Below are 22,162 nucleotides of genomic sequence, written 5' to 3'. Positions count from 1 at the left end.
ATTTAGACCATGAGGGCATCAGTGGTTGAAAAAAATGGATAAGTTAAAACAAGTAAAGGTATTCAAAACATAATAATTCTTCAATTGTATTTCATTGTTTACTTTGGTACATATGCAGCAAAGACCTACGTATACCCCTAACCACTGTTGGAAATTATAATCATTTTCACAAAAGCCAAATTTATTTCCTTCACTAATGCTTTTTCTGACAGCAATAGAAATACACCGTTACCCTTTTATCAAAGAACAAAACCAACTGTTTTGATGAATATAGTTACCAAATGCGTCTTTTTGAATTAGAAACTGTCCATTTTCCACAATTAAAGTACAGATATGAAACTGTTTCTAGATATTGGTGTGGCAGTTTGATCTTTTAAGCGTACTATGTGGTATCGGTTTTACTTATTTTTGAAGGCCGTACGGTAGTTGTTAAATTCTGTGTCATTTGGTCTGTTGTGTGAAGAGTTGCAATTGTCTCATTGACAATTATATCACTATTTCTTATTTATATATTAAACAAATAATTTAGTTAGGCCATGCATGCACAGTCTTTAATATTCCTGGAAATCACATAAATTAATCACATTATATGTAACACAATTATTTTAACTAATTTTATTTTCAATAATATCTGCGATCAAATTAACAGAAGGTGTCACAATCAGGTACAGAGGATGTTGAGAGAAAAACATTTATATCTTTCTACGTATCATCATCATTGTCGCTTTAAGAGAGTAATGATAGCCTTTCCAAGCTTTCCAGTTGACACCATCAGCAAAGGAAGTGTGTGTTCCGCCAAGATACTGTCCATTTAAGTTAGAATTATGGCAGTCTTTGTACCACCAGGCCCCTTTAAACGAAGTAGCACAGTTGTGAGCAGACTTGTCATTATCTTGATCCTTAGTTGTAAAATTCTGCCCGATAGATCTTGCCAATGAGTCACCTAGGTAATACAAATTATATATGCATTTATAAAGATAGCCTAGGTCTATAAATGACGACAAAAACTGTGGCAAAACGGTTGACACGAGAATAATTGAAAAGCATCTTTTTTTACTAAATCATTAGTAAAGCAATAAATACCGATGACGATACTGATTACATGTTATAAAGTTTCAAATCGTACATTTTGAAGAAACTTCAGGATAGGTATGTTATCTTAAAACTTATCCACGATTCCAACATATGATGATGATCTACCAATAATACATATTTAAAAACACTCCGTCACATTGACAAGTGAAAAAAGAGACATACAAACATAGTTGTATAGCTGACTATGCGGTATGGGCTTTGCTCATTGTTGAAGGCCGTACGGTGACCTATAGTTGTTAATGTCTGTGTCATTTTGGTCTCTTGTAGAGAGTTGTCTCATTGGCAATCATACCTCATCTTCTTTTTTTATATATCGTCGCTGGGCTTCTAAAATGTCGTATATGACTTTTTTGGCTAAACATACTTTTTGACACCAATGGTCTGGGCGGGAGGAAATCTTTGGTATCACAAAATAGCATACAGTTAGACCAATCAAAATGTGTGAAAAAAGACACATTACAAAATTGCCAATGTCAGTTGTTTGTAAAAGTTGCTTCCAAAATGTTGTATGAAAACTTGAAAATCGTTGTAGGATGGCTTTGGGAAAAAAATAATTGTACATTTCTTTATTTTTGTGAAAATAATTTAAGTTCTTGGATAATCCAGAAATGTCAACGTTTTTATTTCACTGCTATTTACAGAAATGTTCAAGTTCACATACGACATTTTGGAAGCATGCATTTTGCCAAAATTTTCAAAGCAAATTTTTTTCTTGAAAAATTTGTATTTTACAACATTTTAGAAGCCCAACGACGATAGGTGAATATCCACATCCACTATAAACCTATCTACAAAGGATTGGTATGTTACCTATAAATCTACTAACATAGGAAAAATATGTAATTTATAAAACATATAAATATTTAAAGTAAAGTATAGAGCAATTTAAACTCCACAACAATGCCAACACAGGATAAGTATGTCAATTATAACTTACCAACGTTGCCTTTATAGGATGAGCATGTCATCTTGTATTTCGCAGCTTCATTAGCAATGTTAAAGTTTGCATATTTAGCGTATCCAGTGTGATTTGCAAAATCTTGCAATGTAATTAATAGCTGATATTCGGCTTGGGAGGTCAGAATATGAAGATTTTCGTTGCCTGCAATAAAACAAGATTCAAGATTTTATTCATAACCTCAGACACATACTTGTTTTCTCAAGTTTACTTCTGTTCAAGCTTTTAACACGACCGGGAATTGTAAGATTTTAAGTTTGTGAGTTACATGTATCAACATTGTCAAAACGAGAAAACGAAAATATACAATAGTAGCTAAAACAACCAACTTTTTGTATGGTAGCGAGCATACCTTGTACAATATTTCAAAGAAACCTCACGCTAAATTAAAGTAAATATCTCTTATTTCGTTTACATTATTTAAACAGGGAAATGGAGAATCAGTAATTTTGTTCAAAAGAATAATAAAACAACGGCCATATGTTGTGATGTTACATTATTGTTTCAGGTAAGGTTGAAGGTTGTTGGCTAATGTTTTAAACCGCTGCATTTGTTTACACCAGTCCTAGGTCAGGAACTAGACGTTCAGTGGTTGTCGTTTATTGATGTGGTTCATAAATGTTTCTCCTTTTATATATATATATTACGGATTACAAATGTGTCGCGGTTTGTGATTGGATAACAACACAGAGATGTCAGTATATATTCAGGAAACTGCCGGGGTATATACGACGTTTTTATCCCCAATTGGAACCTCAAAAACGTCATCATAACACCGGTTACTATGTGACGTAGTCAAAAGCTATCAGACTATCAGTGGCTCACAGAGGGAAAATAATGACGTGCTTCAGTCAATAATACATTTTTGATACAAAATCACGCATTTTACACTTTTAATACTTAAATTTAATGTTAAAAGTGTTATTATAAATTATTACATACACGATAAAATTATGTTCACAGCAAATTAGAAAATCCTTCACGTATGCCGAACATATCAGGTTGGGTTTTTCAATATATGTGTTGTCAACAAATACCTGCACTGGAAAATAACATTAAGTCAGGGGTAATCCGTAATATATGTGTAATTCAGGTCTCAGAAAGGGTATATACTGTGACATTCCCGGCTTAGGGCTTATATCCCCTTCGCCTTCGGCTCAGGGGATATAAACTCTAAGCCGGGAATGTCACAGTATATACCCTGTCTGAGACCTGAATAACATATAATATACAACCCTACAACAGATGTATCCATCGGATCGCCATCAATGATGGTGATACATGGCTGTGTACATTATATGTTATTCAGGTCTCAGACAGGGTATATACTGTGACATTCCCGGCTTAGAGTTTATATCCCCTGAGCCGAAGGCGAAGGGGATATAAGCCCTAAGCCGGGAATGTCACAGTATATACCCTTTCTGAGACCTGAATTACACATATATTACGGATTACCCCTGACTTAATGTTATTTTCCAGTGCAGGTATTTGTTGACAACACATATATTGAAAAACCCAACCTGATATGTTCGGCATACGTGAAGGATTTTCTAATTTGCTGTGAACATAATTTTATCGTGTATGTAATAATTTATAATAACACTTTTAACATTAAATTTAAGTATTAAAAGTGTAAAATGCGTGATTTTGTATCAAAAATGTATTATTGACTGAAGCACGTCATTATTTTCCCTCTGTGAGCCTCTGATAGTCTGATAGCTTTTGACTACGTCACATAGTAACCGGTGTTATGATGACGTTTTTGAGGTTCCAATTGGGGATAAAAACGTCGTATATACCCCGGCAGTTTCCTGAATATATACTGACATCTCTGTGTTGTTATCCAATCACAAACCTCGACACATTTGTAATCCGTAATATATATATATATATAATGGTGATACATGGCTGTGTACATATATATATGTACACAGCCATGTATCACCATCATTGATGGCGATCCGATGGATACATCTGTTGTAGGGTTGTCACTGACTCAGACGTACTTATAAATATAATTATTTTCTGTGACTGTATCTTACATTAATTTGTAGGATCCTTTACTATAGATAATTTAGCTGATCTGTAACAATAACATCTTCATGCCTTATATATCATGTACTGCAGTACGCCGCTAGATTAAAACTGACGTGGAAAGGTAACACACGGCCAGCGAAAGCTCTATTTTTTAAGAGCCCAGGTGGTCGTGTGGTCTAGCGGGACGGCTGCAGTGCAGGTGATTTGGTGTCACGATATCGCAGTAGCATGGGTTCGAAAGCAAATTTACAGATCTAACATTGTTGGGTTGATGTTTAGACGAGTATTATATATATTAGATCGTCGGTTTTCCTATTTGAATGGTTTTACACAAGCCATTTGTTGGGACCGTTTATAGGTGGCTGTTAGTTGTGAGCCGAGGCCCCGTGTTGAAGACTGTACTTTGACCTATAATGGTATACTTTTACAAATTGTGACTTGATTGAAGAACTGACTTATATCACACGATATATATATAAAATACGATAATTTAGGACGATTAATGCCTTTGACTATCGACATTTGATCTCACATGGATTTTACGGATAACTTGGGGCTTTGTTGGCCGTTCCTGCGCGTTTGAATAGGTCTGTAGTTGTTTCAGACAGGAGCTATCAATGTTTGTTTTTACGATGCTTTAAATCATATTTAACAAGGTCTGGTCAGAAGCGAAGACTGCAAAACATGTCGATGTAGTAAAATGAGGCGACAACAAAGTTGTGGATCAATACAGAATGCATAGCAATCATGGTAAATTGCAATGTCCCGACAACACCAACTAATGTTCCTCGGACGTCTTTGGACATATAAACACTAAATAAAGTTGTTTTGTTCATTGTAAAGCACAATATCCATGTTAAATTTTGGCGATGTGATACACACACCAACTTAATATCGAAAGATTTCCAACAGACTGAGTAATATAGTGTATTTTTACTATTATATATCATTATACATATCCTGGAAAACAAAGGTTAAAACAGAAATGGGTATTAAAAACAAACAAATCGAAAATACCAAAAGGATACAATGCAAATCAAATTATTTCAGTCCTCCTTTAGATCAAGTGGGTAACAAAGTTTCTTCTCAAAGTTAAGCATCTAAGGCAAATTTAGAGGGATGCAATTAAAACATTAAAATTTTAGTGAATAGATCGAGAAGTTCGGTCAAAGATGTGCAATAATCGAAAAGACATAAAACTGTTAATTGTTGTACAACGTAGATAAATATGTTTTCAGATAAAAATGTGGCACAAATATATTACTCATACAGTATTATATAAAAATAAACAAACCAAGCCAATGTTCTTCCTCAAGTGTTCCAAATCCCGTTTTATAATCATCCCATCCTCTGTAAAAATCTACTGCACCATTCATTCGTCTTTGGAATACCTGCAGTTAAACATTCATAATTTTATCTGAAATTGTTAATTTTATTATATGATTATTTTTTACGTCTTCCCTGGGACGAAAGGAAACATGTTATATTGTTTCTTCTTCTTCTGGTTCTGTTGCAACCCTATCCGGGTCAGAACTTATTCTTATCTTTTGTAACATACTTGTGATATTTGGTATGAAGGTATATCACCTCTGGTATGGTCATTTTAGTAAATTTCCTATTGACAAAACTTTAAATTTCTCGTAAAACTGAGGATTTTCTTATCCCAGGAATAGATTACCTTAGCCGTATTTGGCACAACTTTTTGGAATTTTGGGTCCTCAATGCTCTTCAACTTTGTACTTGGTTGGCTTTATAACTATTTTTATGTGAGCGTCACTGGTGAGTCTTATGTAGACGAAACGCGCGTCTGGCGTATTAAATTATAATCCTGGTACCTTTGATTACTATTTACTATAAGACGGTGTTTCAAAAACAAATTGTGAAATCCTGTGTTCTTACCTATCGACCACCAGGTCAAAATATTTTTTTTGTTTCACATTTTTGTGTCTGGAACTTAAGTTTTTAAAATCATTTGCTCATAAGCTTTTCATATTTGGCACGATGTATTTTTTATTGTATCTTTGTGGTATTTTCTCCTTCTTGACTATTATGAAGAAGAAAAAGAAAACCCGGAAATTGTCAGTAAAACATCTTCGAACAGTGTGTCGCCTTTTAAGAAAACTTAATATGATGAAATAGATTAAGAAAATCTTGAATGACTTAACATTAAATTGGGAATGAGAGTCTTCAATCGAGGCTGGTATTTCGCATAGTAATATGAATGAACATTATTGTGTAAGGCAGAATTTTATCATTGACCCAAATAGACTATTAGAGATGCTGAACAATTTAACATAGACTTAAATGAACGCTTGTACATTAGCAACTATTTGGTCCAATGTGTGCTCTGCGTAAATAAATTAATTTCAGTATCTTAAATGAAAGCGTAATGATAATTATACTAAACTTGATGATTCATTTGATTATCCCCTGAATCATATACAGTTGTTATCACTTCCTATTTCAAATTATGTAAACGCTAGTTATCCACTTATCTACTAACTGCTGGAAACACTAAAAACGTAGCACGTATAAACATATTTGGACATAGAAATTAATCGGATTTATCTTGACCACCAACTCTTGACTATATACATATGATACATAATTAAGAATCAAATTAGTAAATAACACAGGATACATTGCCTTGAATTTGATCAACTTAATATAATCTGACAGCCACATGATGCCAATATTGTTCCTGTATTTACGGCTCTTGTAAACTCACCGTCCATCCCCCACCTACATTATCTTCTTTCATATTGCAATATACATTGAAGCCATCTAAAGAGCCTGTCGGGTAAATCATGTAAACACCACTCCCTCTTTTAATATCAATATCCCCACAGTCTATGGGAATTCGGGTGTAAGATCCGCCTAAAAATAAAATATACACTTAAACCTTTTAATAGGTGTTTAGTTTTCACTTGTACATATCATTTTCACTGTTGAATAATTCCGATGGTTATAATATAGTATTTTATATGCACTATGCAATATGCACTATACTTTATTTAAAAACACTCCGTCACATTCACATGTGCAACAAAAGGTAAATACATGACGTTCATTATCACTGAACTAGCATACATATTTGTTTATGGACCAGCCGAAGGACGCCGCCGGGTGCGGGAGTTTCTAGATACATTGAAGACCTATTGGTGGCCTTCTGCTCTATGGTCGGGTTGTTGTCGCTTTGACACATTCCCCATTTCCATTCTCAATTTTATAAAGTATTATCACATACGATCATAGAAATAAATAAAACAACTTTAAAATGGAATGTATTAGATTTTACTATACTTTATAATATTTCCGTTAACTTTGAAACGGATAAAGATACATTTTTAGTACCTTTATAATAACCAATGATAGTAATCCTTTCATTTTTGCTGCACTGGGATATTTAACATATTGTGGAATGTGTTGATATATGATATTTTTTTTTACTAAGATGGAATACATTTGAAAAAGTAATGGTATTCATTACCAATAGTTTTTAAACTTAAATTACGTATCATCTCGTCTTTCAGTATATTGTACCATCTACCCAGTCCTACTTAAATTTTCAAATTACAGCATCTTACATTGTTATTTAGGAAATCATTCACGTTTGATTTGTGATAATTCTACATGATACTTTACTAAACCAAACATTGTTTTAAACAGATTGTAAAATTCCCCTCTGAAGAATTGTCAATTCTACTATGCCTTTTTTTAATGCATGCATCTATAAGATTTTGCTTCAGAACGATTTTCAGTTGATTTACATGATAATTGCTGAATCCAAACATAGTTAAGTTCTGAATAGTCTAAAATCGAGTTAAGATAGTCAATTCATTTGGACGTGTAATCCTCTTTAAGTAGAACATTATTCGATATAGTATATTGCTTATTTTATTTTCATTGGTGTGATGTTTGTTCCAAAAACACACCATTCTTACTTTTGTTATGGTATATATTGTTATACGACCAAGTTCTCTATATGTTATAAAATTTAGTGTTGATGATCTAATTTTTAACACATTCCGGTAAAACTGTAGTTGATTTTTTTCCAGCATGCAATTGTTTCCGAATCCCAATAGTTCACACTCATATTTCAGAATGGGAAGTATAAGTGCATCAAACAATTGTAATTGCAAGTCATTTTTCAAAGCAAAGGATCCCAACATTAGAATTACTCGCATTATTCATTAAATTAGACAGAGAAAAAAATAAACAATTAGAAAAAATATTTTCGAACAAAGATTTAGATGTAGCAAAACAGACTTACTCTTTAAAGAAAGAAAGAGGTTCAGAAACCGCAAGTTACCACTTATTGCTCAATGATACAAATTGATTCTTATCAAGTAGTAACGATGACAATTCTTACACAACATGCAACTGAATACAAAATAGGCACTTCCTTTAAAAGATAATCCATAAAGGTCATAAGCATTGTCGTGATACCTTCAAATTGGATTCGATAAAACTGTCTTGGCCTAAATGGTATGTTTTTCTTTGTTGTGATGTTATGCTATTGTTTCAGAAAAAGGGAGAAGGTTTGGATCCATTAAAACGTTTAATCCCGCTGCAAATGTTTGCACCTGTCCTAAGTCAGGAATCTGATGTACAGTAGTTGTCGTTTGTTTATGTAATATATACGTGTTTCTCGTTTCTCGTTTTGTTTATATAGATTAGACCGTTGGTTTTCCCGTTTGAATGGTTTTACACTAGTAATTTTGGGGCCCTTTATAGCTTGTTGTTCGGTGTGAGCTAAGGCTCCGTGTTGAAGGCCGTACTTTAACCTATAATGGTTTACTTTTTAAATTGTTATTTGTATGGAGAGTTGTCTCATTGGCACTCACACCACATGTCTGGTTCAATTGAAAGGAGTTGACACTCAAGTATGAATGAACGTGTTATGGTCATATAAATTAAACAAATATACAATAGGATGTACAACAGTAAGAAATACTCACTATTACTTTGAATACTTGTTGAATTCACCAACACCACAATGAACCCAAGAAACACTCCAATTTCCAAAGAGAGAGATGTCATGATCATACTTTAACTGTTGAACTTCGAAGATACAAGGTGTATTTAATTTACATAGGAAAAAAAAACGTAGAAAAAATTGTAAAATGTAACTGCTGAATACAGAGAAACGACATATAACAAAACCGGTTTCCGTAATTTAGTATTGTAAATAGGAAAAACGCATTAAATGTGTGATGTAACTACAAAACGGAGACTTACGGATATTTGTGTAGACACATTTTCCTGTTCTAAGTTAAATACAATCATCATCAAGATTATATGTTTTGGTCATTCGTTTTAAAATTTGTCTTTAATGAAATTACAAATATTTGGTTCTGTTATTTGTTTGTTTAATTTTTTGAGAACTGTCTTTGTCAGGACTTTTTTTTTGTAGTGAGTTCTTTTCTAACTTTTTATGTCTGATTATCATCATCCTCATTTTGATCCTTTACCGGAAAAGGTAATTAGAAAAAAAATATATTTTAAACTACAAAAGACAAATTTTATTTCAATAGTACATATTAACTTCATAAGTAATAGAAGAATATTCGCTTTATCAAGGAATTATCCCTTCAAGTGTGTTGTTGGCTTTCCTTATACAAAAAGGTATTAAAACTAATATTTTAAAAGATTAAAAACTATCTTTGTTGCATCTATTTAATCAAGATTACATTATTTAAAACGAATATTTAATCTGTTGTAACTGTTGCAGTATTAATACATACTGCTTGGAGATATCCCATAATGATAGTTATTGACTGCATTTATATATGTTCAGACGAGATAAATTATTCTAAGAGATAGCAGAAATTAAGAAAATCCTTATACAGACATGTTGATGTTGGGTAAAAGAAAAGAAAAAATACCGAACTCCGAGGAACATTTGAAACGGAAAGTTCCTAATCAAATGTCAAAACCAAAAGCTGAAAAACATCAAATGAATAGAAAGTCTCCTTTTTCTCGATTGTGACAGCTGTGAAATTTTGAATAAAACCTACCAACAGATAACCAACAGATAACTAACACAACAGAGACTCCTTGCATTTGTAGTGAGGCAAATTCAACATAAAAATGGTAGCATACGCTATGAATTTATTACTTTGGGATATCATAAGGCAGATTTTGTTAATAGTGAACAAAAGGGGTAAAACATGCAATACAGAGGAACAAGTGAACATTAGGTGGAGTTTTCATATTTGTTGAATTTGGAGGTAGACTTTTTCAACAAATTGTCGCCATTCCTATGGGAACAAACTGTGCGCCTCTCCTTGTCGACCTCTTCTTATTTTCATATGAATCGGAGTCCTTCAGACACTTGTCAAAAACAAGAACACCAAAGAAGCCAGATTATTTAATTTCACTTTCAGATACATTGATGATGTTCTTTCCATTTACAATCCGAACTTTTCTGATATGGTTCCATTAATTAATATCTGATATTCGGCTTGGGAGGTCAAAATATGAAGATTTACGTTGCCTGCAATAAAACATATCATTTTCCCCCTTCAAGATTACTACTGTTAAAACTTTTATACCGATCGGGAATTGTAAGATTGTGCGTTACATGTATCAAAATGGTATAAACTAGCTATAGAAACCGCAAATATACGATCGTAGATAGAAACAAAAATTTGAATGGTAGTGAGTATACTTTGTACAATATTTCAAACAAACCTAATGATGAATTGATCCAAAAAATAAAATCACAAAAATACTGAACTCCGAGGAAAATTCAAAACGGAAAGTCTCTAATCAAATAGCAAAATCAAAAGCTCAAACACATCAAACAAATGGATAACAACTGTCATATTCCCGACTTGGTACACACTTTTTCTTATGTAGAAAATAGTGGATTGAACCTGGTTTTATAGCTAGCTAAACCTCTCACTTGTATGGCAGTCGCACCAAATTCGATTATATTGACAATAATGTGTGAAGAAAACAAACCGGCATAATAGGTAAAAATGTCAAATATACAGCAGTCAAAATTGTTTTATAACCTTAATCTTAAAAAAAAATGTAACAAAGAAGCACAAAATAGTATAACTTTGCCAGAGTACAATAACCCAAATGAAGGGATGTATAAGAACAGAGCCACAGTGTACCCTTATTTTGGCACTTCTACCGGTTATATCTGTTGTGTTCACTCATCGTTGTAAATATAATGAAATTTGATGCGACTGTCATAAGAGTAAAAGGTTTAGCGCTTTAAAACCAGATTCAATCCACCATTTTCTACATTTGAAAATGCCTGTACCAATTCAGGAATATGACAGTTGTTGTCACTTCGTTTGATGTATTTTATCATTTGATTTTACCATTTGATTGAGGACTTTCCATTTTGAATTTTCCCAGTGTTCAGTATTTTTGTGAATTTAACTTTTTCTAGAGCATTGGATTTCCTTATTTATGTTTTTGTTTTAGGGAGCGGGTTCTTGATACTTTTGTCCATTTCCAATTCATGAGCTGCTTGTAAAGGATAAAGGTTTTTTTGGTGCTTATCATTTTGACGTTCAATAATTTTTTATAGTTAAAATTAAAAAGTGCAATTGGTTTTTAGATTTTAGAATTCACCATGTTGTGCATGTTTAGGGTAAAAGTTTTGCTTGTGTATTTACAACAGTATTGAGTAGCATGACACAACAGTAACTGTTCCAAATTTAGCATGTTGTGCTTTCTGATCAGTACACTTGAAATTCATTGGAATACGTGTTTACACTGTAAAAAGCAAATAATGACTCTTTGGGGTAGATAAAAATTTGAGAAATTAAGTACTAACAAGCAATATTTGTTATATCAGCAATTCGATGCCCATATCCCAATGTTTTGTGAGTTTTGTCACTTTATGAATGCAATGATAAGTAGGAAACCATCTGATAGACACAACAGTCAATTTAGGCTGCACATTAAAGGAGAGAAGGTTCGATAAGTTCCTAATTGTACCATGTTTTAAGCTTAAATTTCAAATAAGGATTTAGCTACCAATATCAAAATGCATCGTAGCTAATACAGTGACTAGATAGGAAATAAGCCTAAGTTTGTTGAAAATGTACGTACATGCATTTTATTCATGACGTCATAAATAGTACTCATATTGATTTTCCTCGAAAATATTAATGAAAATTGGTAAATTTCTATTGATTATTGGACAGGACACATAGAACGCATACATCGACAAAAAAATCTTTTGAAATAATGTTTGTACATACATTTTATAATTCAGAGGCGCTTTAAAACCAGGTTTAATCCATCATTTTCTACATTTGAAAATGCCTGTTTCAAGTCAGGACTTTGCCAGTTGTTGTCCATTCGTTTAGTGTGTTTTATCATTTGATTTTGCCTTTTGATTAGGGATTTCCATTTTGAATTTTCCTCGGAGTTTAGAATTTTTGTGATTTTACTTTTTACATATTTATCTTGAGTTTTTAGATTGTCGACGCTTGCACCATATGTTTCATGGTCCGAAATTTGGATGAAATCCGGCCGATTTTGTCTAAGTTCGCCAAATTTTCCTGTATTGACATATTCGGGATGTAAAAATCAACGCTTTCAAATAAAATTTTGACACAAAGAGTTCTATTTAACTTACTCACATGATGCAAATTATTGAACGTAATTATGAATTTAAAAAAAATATATATATTTTATGAAAAAATGTTTTGAATTCATAAATGAGTGTTTTGAGTTTATGAATGATTATTTTGATTTAAGAATGAATATTTTGATTTTTATGAATGAATACGTTGATTTTAAGAATAAATATTTGATTTTATGAATAAAAGATTTGATTTTATGAATAAAAGATTTGATTTTATGAATACATATTTAATTTTTATGAATACGTATTTAATTGTTATGAACAATTATTTGTTTTTATGAACAATTATTTTTGTTTTTATGAACAATTATTTGTTTTTATGAACAATTATTTGTTAATATGAACAATTATTTGCTTTTATGATCATACAATGTTAATAATTTTTTTTAAACTAAAAAGTCATGTAGGAACATCCATATATAATTTATTTTATGAACACATATTTTGATTTATTAAATATATATTTTATTTTAAAGAACAATTTTTTTGTTTTTACGAACAATTATTTAATTTTATGACCATATGTTTTGTCTATCGTGAATATTGTAACGTAATCGTTACTTCATTTACTTAAAATAAGTCGTTACTTGTTATGTGTTATGTATACAAAATATTTGTGTGGGTATGGGCCTGGCCACCCTTTTTGTGGACAAAAAATTGATAAGAAACTTAGAGAATCACTGAAGCATGACTTGATTAGGCCCTCTATTAGGCAATCAGTTGGTCCCCACTTATGAAAAATTCTGAATCCGCCATGGTTGAGTTATCTGTGCGATTGCATCGTGGCCAAGTTTTTTCTTGTATGTTTCCGTTCAACTTTTAATTTTATTAACTTAAAGATTAAAGATTGAATGTGAATAAAACACGTATTCCTTGAACATTATGTCGTTATTTTATTTATATATGCTAGATTGTGGATCACTTATTTTATATAATTGTAACTGCCTGACGTCTTGTGATTCATGTTTAAGAGTGAAAAGTGGTTTGTTTATAATATAGAAATGTGGTACGATTTCTATTGAGAGGATTAATCACCAAAAAGACCTAAGTTAAAGAAGTATTGAACAGCTATAGATCACCGTACAGTTAACTAACATCTCAAGAAACACTTTTGATTTACAATCTAAAACGACTCTTTCCAAGGAAAACGTCGTAGAAACATAATACAACATGAAACTTTCTATTTTGATCGTTGACACCGGTCGTGTGGGTTTTCGTATTTATTTAATTTTTTATTTTTATTCTGACAACAGTAGTTTTGATAGAAGCATTGTATGCATTATGAATTGTGTGTATTTATGATACATTGTATTTCAGAGATCTAGTCAAAAGCGACTTTTTAAAGTTTCAAGCTTGTGAGTTGTCCGTATGTTGTACACAGTTAAATCAAACAACACAAAGCTCCTGGTTTTTTTTTTATTTCATTCTACGCATCATCATTGTGGTTGTCTTCAATGAGTAATAAGAGCCCTTCCAACTTTCCCATTCTATCCCGTCAGCATATGAGGTGTGTGTTCCTTTAAGGTATCGCCCATTCAAGTTAGAATTGTGACATTTGCCGTACCACCAGCCTCCTTTGAACATAGTAGCACAGCTGGATCCATGGTTATCGTGGTCCTGATCTTTAGTACTAAACATCTTCCCGTTATGATGTGCAAAAGAGTCACCTTAAAAAAAAGGAATTTTGAGATATACACACTGTATCATAAATCAGTTATCTATAGGTTGGACATTTATATAAAACAAAAAAGACTTTTTATACATTATATTTCACTAAGAAAAGACTTTTATACATTATATTTTACTAAGAAAAGACTTGTATACTTTATATCTTTATATTTCACTAAGGGAACACCCATTAAACTTCAAAATGAGGGAAAGGGGGGGGGGGGAGGCTACGGTTTTATTTTCTTAGTCAGATTTATTTTTGGCGAACACATTTATTTAGTTTTTCGAGGCGATCAATCAGGTTTTTTTTAAGGTATTTTAAGATATTAAGGCGATAAGGTATTTGGGATTAGTAACATCCAGAATATTTTTTTGTTGTCATCTGGTCTCCCCGTTTTGAAACTTATGGAACAGCCTATATCAAAACAATTATGAATACTTACCAACATTTCCTGTAAAGTTCAAGAAAGTCAACTTGTATTTTGATGCTCCATCCCCAACTTTGAAGTTCTTATATTTTGCATATCCACTATGATTTTCAAAGTCTTTCATTGATATCAACAGTTCATAATTCCCTTGTGATGTTAGAATATGTAGTTTATCGTTGCCTGAATTTATAACAATTAAGCTATTTAATTTTGTATAATGTTAAGTCAAAATTTTAGTAAAATTGAAAGTATAGAAGATTATTCTCAGTTATAAAAACTAACTGAAAGAAAGGCAGACTTTAGTCAGGAATAGGCAAAAAGACAAACAATATCCAACAAAATGCTTCACACAATATTAACTATTGAGACATACAGACCCAAAGGTAAACTATCCTTCTTTAAGATTACATCCCAGCTCCTTTGAGCCGGATCACCCCTACCAGATCACCCAGCTTGAGTTTTTTGTTTTGCATGCTTTCCATTGTTCTGTAAAGTTTTTGCGAGAATGTCAAATTTACTTTAAAGCTTATAATTAATAATACGGAAATTTACGTAGAAAGAAAAAATCCAGAGTATATGCTGGGATTCGAACTCAAGACCTTTAGCATATTAACCCAAGACACATAACACTGCACCAGGACGACTTGATACCATCTAACAGTAATTTAGCATACTTTAAGGAAACAAGATACATTTTATAAGTGGGACGAGTTGGCAGACCTTTATTTGGTGGGGTTTAAACCCTTTTTGTTAATAAGTGAGTTATCAGACTGATTGTTTAATTTGATTTTACACTTTTTCAATAGAGGGGCGAGTCGGTGAACAAGAGTGGGGCGTTTTTTTTTTTATAAAGTGACGATCTAGTGTGGGCCGATTTGCCAGTGGTACGAGTTGACATTGTTTCATGTTCGGGGTTCATAAAAGGGTATACATTTTATAGTAATAAATAAAGTATATTTTGATGGTGGTGTGGCGTTAACTAGATTTTATGAATTGTAAATGGTTTTTTGTCTAATTTAAAACAGGTGGGATGTAAAATAGTTACCCCACTCGGACTTTGTGTGTCAGTGGTAGATCACCCTCTGGCCTCTGGCCATCGTGGTGATCTTACACTGATACACCGAGTCCTCGTAGGATAACTATTACGTAGCATAGTCCGACAGATAACATAATTTATCTGTCTATAGGACAAGACTTCTCCGAAAGGAGGGGTTGTATACCTAACATAATAATGACTTCACGGTTCATCTAAAAAGCAAGCTAACTAAAGATTATACCATTCCCTACAATCAATGAATTCTGCTGTAATGTATAGAATATACAAGCTGTACATTGTAAGTTGTGGAATAAAACGTGTTGAAGAAAACTTTTCAAAATCGTTTTAATTTTTGAAATAAAGTAATCAGGGGTTGCAAGAGGATGTAGCCAGCTCCAAAAGAGGAATATTTGATTTTTTTTTTATCTGCATAAAAGTTTCATTATTTGATTTAAAATGTAAATCTGACAAACATCAATAAAGAGGACCAACCCATTTGACATCTAGAGCTGCGCTGGGAAGCGCTTTGTGTGGACCTCTTGGATAGCCGGTACCGATGTTTGAAAGGAAGTGTTAGAAAACATTTACTTGTAAATATGTTATTTATATACAGATACATTGTACTTTATTTTATGTTAATGAATATAGTTCATAAATTAAGTAATAATTCTCCTTAAAAAATTACCTTACCAAGCCAATGTTCTCCCTTAACTGTCCCAAATCCTTCTTCATAATCCGCCCATTCTCTATAAAAATCAACCTCACCATTGATTCGACGCTGAAAAACCTAAAAGAAAAAAAAAACCAAAAGGATAAAGAATTTTATAGAGATTTCAAAGCAACCCCAAATTAAACCTGCCCCAATCCCCCCCAACACACACATATAGGAATAGAAAACCAACGTGTTTAAAAAGGAGAAAAAACACACTCTGTAACTCCACGTCAGTGTCATGTGGAAAGTATTACAATTTTAAAGTGAATGATATAAAATTGAATTTATTGTACGAAATTGTATTTTTATTATTTGAAAGAAAAAAAAACCACTGTTAATAATGAAAAATATGAAAAAGCATTTTGAATGACCTGGAATCGGTGGAGAGAAATACCTATAAGAAAGTCAGAGTAAATCACACGATAAATACACTCATCATAGATACCAGGACTAAATTTTGTATATACGCCAGACGCGCGTTTCGTCTACAAAAGACTCATCAGTGACGCTCGAATCCAAAAACGTTAAAAAAGCCAAATAAAGTACAAAGTTGAAGAGCATTGAGATCCAAAATGATAAACTACTGTTTTATTTTCCTGTATTGTTTTCGTTTACATTTATTTTATATAGACTTAATCTTTCCGATACAACTTACAGTCCAAGCTCCGTTCAAATCTTCTGTATCCATATCACAATATACATAAAATCCTTCTAATGAACCCTGGGGATATATCTTATATATACCACTTTCATGTTCGATATCAATGTCTCCACAATCCAAAGGACTTCTCTGGAAATGTTTTACTTTTGGAAAAAAAACACCAAATATAGCATATAAAAGATTTCAGTAGTTGCAATACTTAAAGATATACTTTATTCCGAAAATAATAAACAATCCATGTGTAATGAAAAAAGGAAATATTTTCAAAACATATTTTATCTTTCATTTTCCAGTTAAACTAGGAACAGTATATCTAACTATATAGGTTCCAGAATTAAAGGAGCTAGTATTAAACCCTATGGTTTGGTTAGATGTATTTTACTAATCATGCATATATTGTTTCTAAATATAAAATGTATTTGTACATAGTTTGGGAAGAGGAGATTGTCCTTGATGTCGTAGATGGACTTTTTTCAATAAAAACGTACTTTCTTGTCCCAGCCACTTTTAAAAAAATGTGTTTGATCTTTGCAAGTAATTTTTTTGTGCAGTCAGTACATTGAATTAGATTTAACATTTTTAAGCAAAGAAACAGTTTATTTTTTAGAGGGATTGATAAGATATTGATTTCTGAATGGTCCAAAACAACCAAAATGGCATGTCCCTGGACCGCCTGTTCAACATTCATACTTTAAAATATCGTAAAAAAATGTAGAAATAAATGTTATTTTTACTTAATATGAGTTCTTTAATAATTCAAAAGTATGTTTATAGCCAACATATTTTAATAAACAGCTTTTAACATAGGATTTTTATTTTCAGAAGGTGTGTCCCCGACAAAATGTCCACTACGAAACGAAGTCATTAAAATTTACTAATAAGCAGTTTTATTAAATCAATGTAATTTTTGTTTGCAAGAGATATAAACATTAGGGTCTTACAAAAGAAGTGGTGCTTTTATAACGGCAATTAAATTGTTGGTAAGAAAAATTGAGCACATCAAATGGACCAGAGTGATACCGTATTTTTGTTAATGTCCACTACGAAACGGGTAAAATCTCCTTCAGTATCTGGTTTTAAAATTATGAAAAAATATCAGTGTACAGCTTAATACAAGCTTTGATGAATACAATCAGTCTTGTTACTATTAATATGGGGATTGTGGGGGGGGGGGGATAAAACATGTGAATATGTCCCCTACGAAACGGTAACCTACGAAACAAGTATGGGAGAAAAATGTTTCGTAGTGGACACTACCACTACCATGCAGTCTTTTTTTACTCTTTTTTCAATTCAATTCGTGCAAAACAAATAACAAGGGTAAGTTTCATGTAATTTTTATTATGTTTTTTTTTTAATTAACATAGAATAGGGTTGATGTCAACTACGAAACTTTTGTCCATTACAAAACGGTTTTGTCAACTCAAAACGCATCAATATGTCCACTACGTAACATGAGTTGTACCTTCATATGTGAAGTACTGTCTAATCTAAAAAATGGTTCTCCAATTCAGAAAAAAATGTGATTTTTCTAGTATATAGGGTAAACAAACTGGAATGTCTATAGGAAACATTTAAAATTGCAAAAACATGTGTGTTTAGAAGCAGTTTCGTTTTTGTCCCCTACGAAACAGTACACAAATTATGAAAATAATATCATTTAAAAGAGTATTTAAGATTGCACTTTTTGTTTACAAACAGGTCTATAATAGATCTAGCTATTCAATATAACTCTTGAAATTAAATTTTATACAAGTTGATTTTCCATTTTTTAGGTCTGAAAGTCACGCTTTTATTTAAAAACGCCCAGATATCGACAATTGTAACAGATAATATAGATTTAACTAATATTTTCTTTTTCAATCTAGTTGATATCGATTATGAAACTGAAGAACCAGGGAAATTTTATTACAATTTAAGAGTTAAAGTGTTCAATACTTCAGTATTGTATGACCATGGCACGATGCTATCCTGCTATCGACAACATCGAATTGATATCTAGTCATAGTATTCCATTATAAAGAGTCACGGTTGGGATACACTGTTTTAAAATTTTCCTCATTTCGTATTGTAAATTAGTCTACTTTATTGATATGAAACAAATGTTGATATCGATGCCATCAACGATATGCACTCTGTTAATTTATCCTGGGTTGCGTTCAATATCGTAGCGGCTACATAGAGCTACGTAGATTTGTGACTTTTGAATGTTTAGCTAGCCTAGCTGCTACATAGATATTGATAGTAGCTAGGCTAGCTACTCGCTCAGTAGATAAAAATCTACTTAGCACTACGTAACTGCTACGATATTGAACGCAGCAATGGTTCACCAGTTTCATAATCGATATCAACTATATTGAATATTTTTTGTCAATATCCGATTCCTGATTGTGTTTGAATTTTATTGGTTGTCTTTGATTTATATATATACACACGTCTAAACATTTGCCAATTATGTTAGAGAATCAAAGTGATTCGAATCCTTGCTTCCGTAACATCATTGCAACACTAACTGCACCGTGTCAAGCGTCCTAGACCACTCAATCACCAAGGCTATATATATTAAGATATAGATTTCGTTGGTCAATGGAATGCCTTACCCCGTCGGCTTATATAATATATAGTGACAAGTGGATGGTATATCGTGTAGATTAGCTATTGTGTTTGTCGTAAAAAATGATAATGTTAATTACCATGCCGCCACAAACATGATAGTCACTTATGACTTTTTCAAATGTTAACATTTCAAACTTAATTTTATGTGTTCGACGTAAATATTCGAAATCTTGACAATGACAACTCACCTGAAAGACTAGCACAATGTTGCGATAAAAGTATGATGCTGATTATCAATGACACTACCCTACTCTCCATGTTTGCCGCGACAACTGTACCTGACTTGTGTATACTATGCTGTAGAATAATACATTACATGTCACAGTTATTGTCGCTTAGTTGTAAACGGATAAAAGTGGTTAAAAATAGGTTCCTGCCGTAAATAAATTGTACTGCGCAAAATATGTCAAACGTAAGTTCTTTGGCACTAGAGCGGCGATCCTATGGATAAGCACTTGCGTTTTAAAAATCCGACGAGATCGGAAGTCGAATGGTACCTTCTGTGCAGACTAATGCTTATCCATGGGATCTCTTATAGAATCTATTTCATTTTCGTTTCTTAATAAGATGTTTTTGTCATTGATCACTTGTACATCTCTTCATTGTGTTATTGTGCTATTGTAAAATTGTGTATTATTGTCTTTCATTTCTGCTAATGTGCATTGTCTATATATTTGTAACATATGTCGTGGCTCTGACTAATACATCCCGTAGTTGTGTTTTTGTAAATGATTGTATTCTTGTCTTTAATTGTTTCTAATGTGCTTTGTCTATAGGCCTTTTTGTGTTTCTTTGTTGCATATTTTTTTGTTTTATAGTTATCAAGATTATAAAACATTGTTGACTGCTGTACCTCAATTATTGACATTTTTACCTTTTGTGTACACATTGTTGTCATTATATTGGAATTTTATTCGACTGTCATACAAGTAAGAGGTTTAGCAGGCTTTAAACTACCAATTTTAATCCACCATGTTCTACATAAAAATTGCTGAACTCAAATATCCAACTTATTGTCTAAAACGGTGTTCAAACAACTGTGCAGTATACTAAAATTACATTTGTAATTTGTTTCCCTTCAAATGCTTGTTAACTATTGTAGATTTTAACATGTTTTTTCTCAAAAATATGATCTCAAAAAATAAGTTTTGGTTTTGTGCTATTTTTATAGCTTCAAGTCGTCCAAAATTGGTCAATTTTGTATAGAATGATTATTCCCGAAAACAAAACTTTTCAAGTTCATTAATGAAGAAACATGATATACGTGATGTAATTTTGAAATAAAATATGTTAAGATTTGTAATAATTTGCGAAGTAAAAGAAGAAAAAAATTAATCACCGATCCTTGTTCGATCTGAACATTTTATCAAATGCAATAAATTACTTATTGTTCCTCATTCAAATAAACAGTGTCACACATTAATAAATGCTGATTTACATTTGTATGCTGGTGGTTTGTTTTTTTTTTTTTCTTTGGTTGTGCAGTTTATTCAAATGGGTCATGATCATTTTCAAAATAGCCATATAATTGGGACAAAGTTTTATTAGTTGACATCACTTATTTAAAAATAATACCTATGCTTTAGTCATCTTTTTATTCATTTAAATGAATTTCATTGTGGTAATTTGGCTATTGTAGCAATTTGAAATATAACAATTATAAGCTTCAAACAGCATGTAACTTCGCAGTTGCTGCATTTTACGTGCGAGTGAACTTGCCACTCCATCACATGTTGAACATAGGCGAGATATATATATTGATCATGTAAAGTCAGCTTTTTATTACTATAGGTTTTTCTGAACTGATAAAAAAGGGAGATCCATTACTTTAAAAGTTTGTTGATAAAAATAAACAAATGAGATTTGTCCTCTACATTTACGTAGTTTGATAACTTTTTTCCAAATAAGACCTGGAAATAATGGTCCGCTTTTATACATATTAATGGGAAATCCTTTATATAAGTTCAGTTTCAAATTGGTTTGAACATAGGACTCCGGTCAAGTGAATAAATGTTGAGTTGTACACGTTACTTATATTTGTATTGTTGTATAGTATGGCTGTTATACTACCTTGAACTGTTGTATAGTATGGTTGATATACTACTTTTAACTGTTGTATAGTATGGTTGATATACTACGTTGAACTGTTGTATAGTATGGTTGATATACTACGTTGAACTGTTGTATAGTATGGTTGATATACTACGTTGAACTGTTGTATAGTATGGTTGATATTCTACGTTGAACTGTTGTATAGTATGGTTGATATACTACGTTGAACTTTGTATAGTATGGTTGATATACTACGTTGAACTTTATATAGTATGGTTG

The 22,162-nt window shown here is 32.1% G+C and overlaps 2 protein-coding genes across 2 annotated transcripts; both read right to left on the bottom strand.

Moving 5' to 3' along the window:
- Positions 1-600: 600 nt before the first annotated feature.
- LOC139519013 (fibrinogen C domain-containing protein 1-like) lies at positions 601-9,255 on the bottom strand. The gene is made up of 5 exons (XM_071310727.1): positions 9,052-9,255; positions 6,819-6,967; positions 5,385-5,481; positions 2,033-2,197; positions 601-943 (listed from the first exon to the last, which is right to left on the bottom strand). The coding sequence occupies exons 1-5, from the start codon at positions 9,137-9,139 to the stop codon at positions 693-695; spliced, it is 750 nt and encodes a 249-aa protein (XP_071166828.1). The 5' UTR covers positions 9,140-9,255; the 3' UTR covers positions 601-692.
- Positions 9,256-13,915: 4,660 nt separating this feature from the next.
- On the bottom strand, positions 13,916-20,177 carry LOC139519012 (ficolin-2-like). Its single transcript, XM_071310726.1, has 5 exons — positions 20,020-20,177; positions 17,210-17,358; positions 16,533-16,629; positions 14,822-14,986; positions 13,916-14,377 (listed from the first exon to the last, which is right to left on the bottom strand). The coding sequence occupies exons 1-5, from the start codon at positions 20,087-20,089 to the stop codon at positions 14,127-14,129; spliced, it is 732 nt and encodes a 243-aa protein (XP_071166827.1). The 5' UTR covers positions 20,090-20,177; the 3' UTR covers positions 13,916-14,126.
- Between the last annotated feature and the right edge of the window lie 1,985 nt (positions 20,178-22,162).

Source organism: Mytilus edulis, chromosome 4, assembly GCF_963676685.1.
Source record: "Mytilus edulis chromosome 4, xbMytEdul2.2, whole genome shotgun sequence".
NCBI classification, from domain to species: Eukaryota; Metazoa; Mollusca; class Bivalvia; order Mytilida; family Mytilidae; genus Mytilus; species Mytilus edulis.
The sequence above is the reverse complement of the archived record's forward strand: the minus strand, read 5'-3'. Positions and strand labels throughout refer to the sequence as shown.

What these genes read in the sequence shown, in the direction of transcription:
- LOC139519013 (XM_071310727.1), bottom strand. Translation starts at nt 9,139, where the DNA reads ATGATCATGACATCTCTCTCTTTGGAAATTGGAGTGTTTCTTGGGTTC. An exon ending in AACAAGTATTCAAAGTAATA is followed by an intron (nt 6,968 to 9,051) that starts GTGAGTATTTCT and finishes TTTTATTTTTAG; the next exon opens with GCGGATCTTACACCCGAATT. An exon ending in ATCCTATAAAGGCAACGTTG is followed by an intron (nt 944 to 2,032) that starts GTAAGTTATAAT and finishes TGTATTACCTAG; the next exon opens with GTGACTCATTGGCAAGATCT.
- LOC139519012 (XM_071310726.1), bottom strand. Translation starts at nt 20,089, where the DNA reads ATGGAGAGTAGGGTAGTGTCATTGATAATCAGCATCATACTTTTATCG. An exon ending in ATTTGAACGGAGCTTGGACT is followed by an intron (nt 16,630 to 17,209) that starts GTAAGTTGTATC and finishes TTTTTCTTTTAG; the next exon opens with GTTTTTCAGCGTCGAATCAA. An exon ending in TAAGGGAGAACATTGGCTTG is followed by an intron (nt 14,987 to 16,532) that starts GTAAGGTAATTT and finishes TTATAAATTCAG; the next exon opens with GCAACGATAAACTACATATT.